Source organism: Sceloporus occidentalis, unplaced genomic scaffold (genome assembly GCF_023333645.1).
Source record: "Sceloporus occidentalis isolate IW3139 unplaced genomic scaffold, rSceOcc1.0.p SCAF_101, whole genome shotgun sequence".
NCBI classification, from domain to species: Eukaryota; Metazoa; Chordata; class Lepidosauria; order Squamata; family Phrynosomatidae; genus Sceloporus; species Sceloporus occidentalis.
Window position 1 is genome coordinate 1,085,730 of NW_028317081.1, and position 9,271 is coordinate 1,095,000.

Consider the following 9,271-nt stretch of genomic DNA (forward strand, 5'->3'; position numbering starts at 1 on the left):
ATTTGTAAACCCTTGTATATTTCTGCTGATTGCTCCGTTTAGTACAATCGCCGGTTACGTGATATTTAATATGCAGTAAGAAAGTATGATAAGGTCTATTTATTCACCATCCCTATTCAGAGCTGCAAAATGAGAACCCTGGCTGTGTTTCTGCAACTAACCCAACTTTTTGATAAGTTCTGCATTGAAATTTGATCTCTTTGGTGATAACGCATAGTCTCGCTGTGTCTTTCCTCTTTCTGTAGCCATCAGATAAAGTCCCTGCAGTACAGTAACACCGGAGATGTGATCCTCGTAGTTGCCAGTAACTCTCAGGCTAAAGTCTTGGATAGAGACGGCTTTCCTGTAATGGAGTGTGTGAAAGGGGACCAGTATATTGTGGATATGGCAAATACAAAGGTATGGAGATCTGTGGCGTGAACAAGCGTCATAAGCGTAAGAGTTTTAATTATATTTCATGTGAGGAACGTTCCCATAATCGTGTTTTTCTTCATCTTGCTTAATAGTTACCTGTTAAGTAGTTAAGACATCAAAAAAATGGCACACCTTGTGTATCAAATTTTAATGGAATATCTTTATAGGTGTACAGAGGTCCTTTATCACTCCCATCACTCCTGTGTTCCAACGGCCCTTTATCACTCCCATCACGCCTGTGTTCCAATGGCCTTTTATCACTCCCATCACTCCTGTGTTCCAACGGCCCTTTATCACTCCCATCACTCCTGTGTTCCAATGGCCCTTTATCACTCCCATCATTCCTGTGTTCCAATAGCCCTTTATCACTCCCATCACTCCTGTGTTCCCATGGCCCTTTATCACTCCCATCACTCCTGGGTTCCAATGGCCTTTCTGTTCAACCCAAGTATGTATGAAGTATTTGGAGAAGATGGTCACAGGGGAGCTCACTATTGCTGATCTGTCTGTCCAACAAGCCATTAAGCCTTTCTTTGAGGTTTAGGAAAACCGTTGATGTGTAAAGAAGATGATTGATATTCCGTAGGAGCAAATGGGGTGTGTGAAAGGGCGATAGTGATGACAGAAAGGGCGATGCTCATACAGTGAGGGTGTGCTGAGTGGTGGGTCAGTGGCCGTTGATTTCTTTCCCTTTTAACATGGGGGTAAAATAAATAAGCAGCCGTCCCGGCTGTTAACCTTCTGAGCGGAGAATGAGGACATGAGCGCGAGTATTCTGAGACAGTGGAAAACATCGTATTGTTTTGTCTGCTAAAGCTCCTAGTGAATACTACAGGGAAAAAAGAAAAAGTGAACGGGAGGGGAATGGAAATAGTAAGTAAGGGCAGGGAAAGGTGCCAGGAATGTCACTTCGTTTACTCACTAATGCCAGCTGGAGATTGGGAACCGAGATATAGAGCGAGAAGGGACTGCCGCTCCACTTACACCGGAGTACAAATCCCCCTACGAAAACCTTGTTTCCCTGGCCAGTGCGTAGAAGTTGTGACATGAAGCTATACTGCCATGCTGTTTGCATGTGGAATTGTACACCCATTGTACAGCACTGCAGAATAGGATGGCGCTATATAAAACAATAAAAATAACAATATACCCTTTTCCTACCCTATACACAGACGAATGAGACAAAATATTAAAGGAGAGCAGTCCTGTTCACGTAGTTTATTCTAGAGCATTGTGTAGCTTGTGGCCACGCCAAACACGGTTACACATACATGAGCATCTCTTAAACGTTTAATTGGGTCCAATAATTGTATATAAACGTACTTAAAAGTAGAATGTGTTTATCAGCAAGATAAATAGCCATGTTATGTGTGTGTGTGTGTGTGTGTGTGCGTATATGTATGTGTGTGTATATATCGCTATATATTTTCCTTTTTTTATTACAGGGTCACACTGCCATGCTTAATGGAGGGTGCTGGCATCCAAAAATAAAGGAGGAATTCCTTACCTGCTCCAACGATGGGTAAGTCCATCTCTTTGTCACGTGATGTTTGGCATACAAAAGTATCACTTTGGCCATTGTGTGTTAATCTTATACTACATCAGCATGATGTATATTGTTTTTGGTTGTACTTTCCTGTGGAGAACATTTACACACGAGTTCTGAAACATAAATATTTATTCTGTGTGTTTTATAAATCATTGTGTGGATTTAGCCCAACTCCGTCTAGATCAGGGGTGGGCAATTAATTTTCCCATGGGGCCACATGAGAAATTGGAATGGTTTTAGAGGGCCAGACCTCTACAAACTACAAACTCCGAAGCCTTGTCCATTTTGTTAACTTATGTGCTGTTTAATAAAGTTATTCAAGCCTACGTCATTGGTAGAGGTGCTTGAATAAGTAAGGCCTGAATAACTATTAGCACAGCACAGAAGTGAACAAAATGAACAAGGCTTCGGAGTGCATACCGTATTTTTCGCTCTATAAGACGCACCTGCTGATAAGACGCACCTAGATTTTAGAGGAGAAAAAAAAGGAAAAAATATTTTGAGCTAAAAAATGGGCTAAAATATTTATTACAATAACTGAATAAGCTATGAACACAGTAAGACACACGCAGTAAGACACACACAGACACAGTAAGACACACACAGACACAGTAAGACACACACAGACACAGTAAGACACACACAGACACAGTGAGACACACACAGACACAGTGAGACACACACAGACACAGTAAGATACACACAGACACAGTGAGACACACACAGACACAGTAAGACACACACAGACACAGTGAGACACACACAGACACAGTGAGACACACACAGACACAGTAAGACACACAGACACAGTAAGACACACACAGACACAGTAAGACACACACAGACACAGTAAGACACACACAGACACAGTGAGACACACACAGACACAGTGAGACACACACAGACACAGTAAGACACACACAGACACAGTGAGACACACACAGACACAGTAAGACACACACAGACACAGTAAGACACACACAGACACAGTAAGATAGACACACACACACAAACACAGTAAGACACACACACACAGTAAGACCTCCCTCCCTAACCCCCCTTCTCAGTATCTCCCCTCTAACTCCCTAACCCCCCCTTCTCAGGATCTCCCCCCCCGCCCCGGTCACTTACCTTAAACTCCTGTGTTGGAAGCGTGAGGCGTTTGTCTCGGGTGCCGGCGCTTCACTGCTGATCGCCGGCGTCTGACGTCATATGCCGGCGCCCAGCGTAAAGCGCCGGCACCCGAGACAAACGCTTCCAACACAGGAGTTTAAGGTAAGTGACCGGGGCGGGGGGGGACACCGGACTCATTGGTGAGTCACCAGGACACTCTTTGCGGGCCGGTCCGAGCTATTCAGCGGGCCGGATGTGGCCCGCGGGCCATGCTTTGCCCAGGTATGGTCTAGATTGTCAGCTGGCTCCTTGTTACCTGTTTCTGTAAATCAAATGGTTACATTATATATACTACTTGTTATGTCCTGTTTACCTGTTGTACAGCGCTGTGGAATATGATGGTGCTATATATATAAAAAAATAATAATATTTAAGGTGTTGCGCAAAACATTCTCATATTATTATAGCAAAGCTAGCCAAGCCCATTAAGCTTTCGATGTTAGAGACAGAGACAGTAATGATTGAAGCGTCATCTGCCATTAGCTTTTTCTCACTTCTGGTCAGTGACCAAGATCTCAATCCTGTCTGTCTGCTTAAAAACTCAAGAAAGCAATCCAAATTCCGCTCTGATATTAAATGTCTTTTTTATATACCTGGACTTCTCTCAGTGAGGCTTTAGATAAAATCCACGCATACTACTGACTTTCAGAAGCTTCAATTACTTGAATGTAACTCAGATATTCATTTAACATCGGAAGGGGAAATGCCACTCAATGAGAAAAAGGGATATATACTGTATTAGCCCAAGAGAAAATCGAGTCCTAAATTGGAGATTTTACCTGATGTTGTCCAATCACAGAAAAAAATGTAAAGTTACAGAAGCTTGCAGGACCTCGGAGGTCTCTTCTTCAGATGGAATGAGGTTCAGATTCTGTTTTTACGGAAGAGACTTCTGAGGTCCGCAATGCTTATATATAACTTTAACTTCACATCTTTTTTTTCTGTTGGCCCAATAAGAGGGATCAAGTTCGACTGAAGACTGTATTGCTTCACCACGCTAACATTGCTTTAGAATTTATAACCTGAAAGAAGCAGTTTATAAAGGTATGTAAAAGATCGGTAATAATTCTTTCTTGAGTTCACTAACCTGTAAATGAAACATAAGAAAAGACACAGCGGGCATACTGCGTGCTTCTGTTTAATATTCGTTCATTATATAGCGCCATCATATTCCGCAGCGCTGTACAATGGTGGTGTAAGGCTGTCTGAAAGATCTGTTAAAAGGTCTGGTATTTCCCTGGGGGGGTTCTGTTATTAGTTACTTAATTCTTTTCTAAATACCACGCATGCTTGTGATCATCAGGTCATTAATAGGAAACGCAGCCGTTATTTTGCACCCAAATAACTTGTCTGTGTAAGGTTCAGGAATCTTTAAGATGTGTCCACGTAAGGTCGTGACACCGCGGCACTTACCACTGTTTCGAGCCATTTACTCCTTTCATTAAGGTGTCTAAGCGGCCGGGTGCCATCACTTTCCCATTCTCCATGCTGTTTGTCGAGCCGTTTAACATTTCAAAGGGACTTTTAATTGTTTTTCTTCTAGAATTTAACTGCTGCAATGTTTTTCTTTGTCTCCAAAGTTTACTAAATGCAGAAACAGGTCTCTGCAAGTGTATTAGTTAGCGGCATTTAGCCCATTACATAGTGCCCCCCCAGGACTAAAGCACCTTTAAATAGTTTGAAGTCATTGACCGGGGAATCTTTAGGAACTGCCTTCAGCTAAGTATTTCTGCGAATGATCAAGAATCTAATTGAGCGTTTTAACGACATGATGGCACTTTCCACTTACTTGACATAGAAAAAGCCTGCCTAGAATTAGAGCAAACGATTGTGTCTGTGGCCAAAAGACAATAGCGAGAATGTTATAGTGTTTCGCTCAATTTATTTTTATGTTTTTAATGTTTCGGTTTTTCCCCCCTCTGGCAAATGTACTTTTTTTCTCAACTTATTTTTTTAATTTAATATATATATACTTTTTTTATATTTTATAAATTATATATAATTTTATATGTATGTTTTTATATTTATAGTTTATACTTTTTGTTGATAAACACTCTAGATGCTAGAGATTTAGGCTCCTTATTTTGCCCCCATTTATGAAACATAATCTAAAGGTACATTAAAATCAGGAGGGACAGGCCGTGTGCATGCCGGTATGTTCTAAGCACAAGATAAAAGTAATTACAATCAAAAACGGTTAAAAATATTCTTCTAAAAGCTACTGGAAGCAATTGAATGTTAATGTTGCGTTCATCCTAACATCTGAAATTGTGACTCTGTTCCTGGGTAATTTACAGCTTTCCGCATTCTACAGATGCAGTTCTACACGCCATTGTACAACGCTGTGGAATATGATGGCGCTATGTAAATCAATAATAATCTAAAAAAAACATATGTAATTGTGTTTACAGTGATATAATTTAAGAAGAGCCAGCTTGGCAGCAGCCATCTTCACTCAGGATCTGCATGATTATATTAAATTAGCCGTTATGTTATTTTTGCCTTTTTGTTACTTTGCAGATTGTTGTTGATTGGTTCAAGTGCCCTTGGTAAGGGAGGGTGAGGAGAAGACAAAAAATTGATTAGATAACTCTGGCTCTGCCACAGACTGCCACCTGTAGCAGCTTCAATGAGCTGAACTAGATATCTCCAAGCCGTTACATGTAAACCTAATAAATTAATTTACTTATAGACAAAGCTGTCATGGCAACAGTTCCCCTTTAAGCAAACATACACTATGACTATTTTAAAATAACTATTGTAGCTGGAAACGGCTGATTTTATATGGAATATCTTCATAGGCGTACAGAGGCCCTTTATCACTCCCATCACTCCTGGGTTCCAATGGCCCTTCATCACTCCCATCACTCCTATGTTCCAATGGCCCTTCATCACTCCCATCACTCCTATGTTCCAATGTCCCTTTATCTCTCCCATCACTCCTGTGTTCCAATGGCACGTTGTGTTCGCTGATCCACGTTTAAGTTTAAAAGGCCAATTGATCGTTAGAAAATACTTTTGCAATTATGTTACAGCTAGAAATGTCCTTGTTTTCCATGAAAACGGCTGAGTGACCCCAAACTTTTGAACAGTAGGATAAGTTTAAATTCCCTGTAGGGCTCCTGGGTGGATTTTGCGCCAGCATATTTAAAGTAATTTATTTAAAACATGATTAAAGTGCGTTTCTTAGATTCCCCGAGTGAAAGTAATCTTTTAAACACAAAGATAATTGGAGGAAGCCGTGCACACGTTGATATGGTCCCCATGCTGCTACAGGGATTTGCAAGGTAATTACTGCTGGAGAGATAAGGGCAGAATTTATCTGTCCAAAAGGCAGATTAAACAATTATGGTACTTTTTATTATTATTGCTCTAAGGCGCAGGGTCATCTCCTGAGGCTCTGGGTCATTAGTTTTATTAGGTTTATCCTAAGCCTTTTTAAATACTTTTGGGGTGTTTGACCTCAGCTCTGATAAATTTTAGGCACTGTGTATATAGTCCTAAGGTCAGACTGAGATCTGATAACCTGGTGGAAGTAGCAAGCACCATTTACTTCCATTAAAGAAACTTCTCCTTCCCACACCTTTTAGTGATTGTTATCACGTGGCGTAAATACAAGGAGGTTCAGTGAAGTATGGAGTGGAATCAATATCAGAAAGTACATCTGAAACTTATCTTCTATAGGAAAGGAAGATTACGTATTCCCATAGCTATCGATAACATTTCTGACTTTAGGAGGGTTCAAATAAGGTATTTTTTTCTCTCTTTCCTATATTTCCTTTCTCAATTTCAGATAACGTCTAATCATTTAGGTTGCTGATCCGCTTGGACAAAGCATTACTTGGACTGTCTATTATGTTTAGCAAAGAAACATTATTAGATCTATCGTTTCATTCCTTCCTCTAACGATTTAATCGCATCAAAAGCACAGAATTGCTTAAGCAGTTATTTCCGTTTCTTTGGAGACAGCCTATCTGTGCCTGTTTTTGTGTCACCTGACAATTAAGTGTTTCCAGCACAAATGATGTGCGGGACAACATTTAGTTGAGTTGGTGTAACAGCACTTTTCAAACAGTAGGCTTCTGTGCAGTCTTAATTACCCAGCCATACACTAATAAAAGCCTATGGAGGAAGGGACTTCATTCGCATCGCCATAAAGCGTCAGGTCAGTGTGGTGTTTGAGCTGGGAAAGTCACCCAAAATATCACATGACTGATAACAATGACGGCCCCCAGGTGTGCAGATTATCGGAACAAAAGGAGATAAAACAAGGTTTTAACCTGCAATACTTTATACAGCACTGGAGATAATACTCAAGGAGAAAAATATTTGTGAATGAATGAATTCAAAACGTTTTTCTCTCTCATTTCAGGCTTTATCACTAATTCTACATCTTACATGAATAATAGAAGAGTAGAACGGTTCTTACATGTTATGTGACAATATACATATTCAGGTTGAAAAAGCGTCACTGCTTAAAATACTTTAAAGTTGTATGCCTTCCGGCCATTAATGTGATTGGTGATTAATATTTCATGGAGAACCCCATCTTCCAATATTAGTTTGAACTTGACATAGTTTTCCGCTCCGTTGTACGTACGCATGTCTCGTATGAAGCGGATGCAGCTCTGGTGTTCGCTTGTAGCATTAGTTCATTTCTAAGTATCCGCACTTGGTTATATCCGGTTACATCCTAAAAGCCTTGTCACGGGGAGACAAATTAAACAAGATACCTAAACCGCTACTTACAGTCAAAACATGCAATACCGCTAATTAGGTATAGTATATCGCTCACGGTCGCCGCGGCTCTGCTTACAGAGTCATGCTTTGTTGGATCGTACTTTTCTATCCGTAGCGTAATACCCCTGCACAAAAAATAGAACCCTTTATATTCCTTCATTCTGTCACACGCGTAATTGGCACACCACACCTCATTAAAGCTGCCGGCTGCATCGTGATACCGCGCTCATACCAAACCGGAGACCGTGTGTAGTGAAGTACGTTTCTAGTTGTGTGATTTGGGATTTGAATCGCCGCCTAATCCGTTAGTGATGCGTTGGATGGGAGGTTGGGTGATTTCTGCCATGTTACAGACTGTTAACTAAAATCATATCGCAAGCGGACAGGAGAAAGATGATCAGATTCCATGAATGGACTGCGCTTCTGTGACAGCCCGATGGATGGCTTCCATTCTGTCACACATCTAGACCTGGTGAAATATCTCTACCTAGACACAGTCCAAAGAGTGAGGAGACATAGAATTAGAGGGCAAATAAAGACACCATTCGGCCCGTCTAGTCTGCCCATCTTTCCTGATCTCGACCTCTCAGCTTTTAGTTTTATATAACGACCTCTTGTTCTAACATTTCTCCTCTTTTAAAGAGAAGCTGTTATTAAATATCTCTAACCTTTTTGCGGGGATTTCTTTCTCTTTTCTAGCATTTTTTCTTTTAAAGAATAATTTAAAGATTAAATAAAAAATGAATGTAAAGTAGATTTTGCAGACGGCCTACAAACACTAGAAAACAATTTTAAAAATGACAATTTTCATAGACCTTTAGAATTAGGAACGGACTTGGTCTCAATGCTTGGATACTTTGTTATCCTGTATCAGGGATCACATGATCCAGAGTAATTGAGATACCTGTTTGATTCACAGTTAGACAAAAGATCCCTAAACTGTTACTCGCTGTATGGTCCTGCAAAGTCACTAATTAGATATCGTATGACAATGTGCGACGGATGTCTCCATTTCAGCTGTCACACTTAGGAGAGCGTCTCTGTTTGGGTAGAATGACCGTAAGAATGCTTCTCCTTTGTCTGTTTTATTGACTAGATATATCTCTCGTCCGAGATGTGGCAGACTTGGACATCCAAGTTCTATAGGCTCAGCATACATCTTGTTTAACTGCCCGCTCCCAGTTCCTCTAAATCAGGGGTATCCAGCCTATAGGTCCCAATGTGATCCAGTGCTTATTTTTCTTTTGGGACTTATGGCTGGGGCTTGCACAGACCAAAAGTGAGTGTGATCGCGTGTTTTGCTCCCATATTGTTGTTTTTCCCCTATGGGCGTGCAACTAGCACCATTTCAGTGCTTAAAAACTTAACGATTAGACACTTAGATTAACTTTTCAG

General features: G+C 40.7%; 1 protein-coding gene across 1 annotated transcript in view; it reads left to right on the top strand.

Annotated features, from left to right (window-relative positions):
• Window positions 1-9,271, top strand: part of LOC149283774 (WD repeat-containing protein 70-like) — a 106,670-nt gene that overhangs the window by 27,789 nt on the left and 69,610 nt on the right. Inside the window, exons 7-8 of the mRNA XM_089497275.1 lie at window positions 246-399; window positions 1,860-1,936. Coding sequence (XP_089353401.1) covers window positions 246-399; window positions 1,860-1,936 — 231 coding nt within the window. The remainder of the gene's footprint in view (window positions 1-245; window positions 400-1,859; window positions 1,937-9,271) is intronic.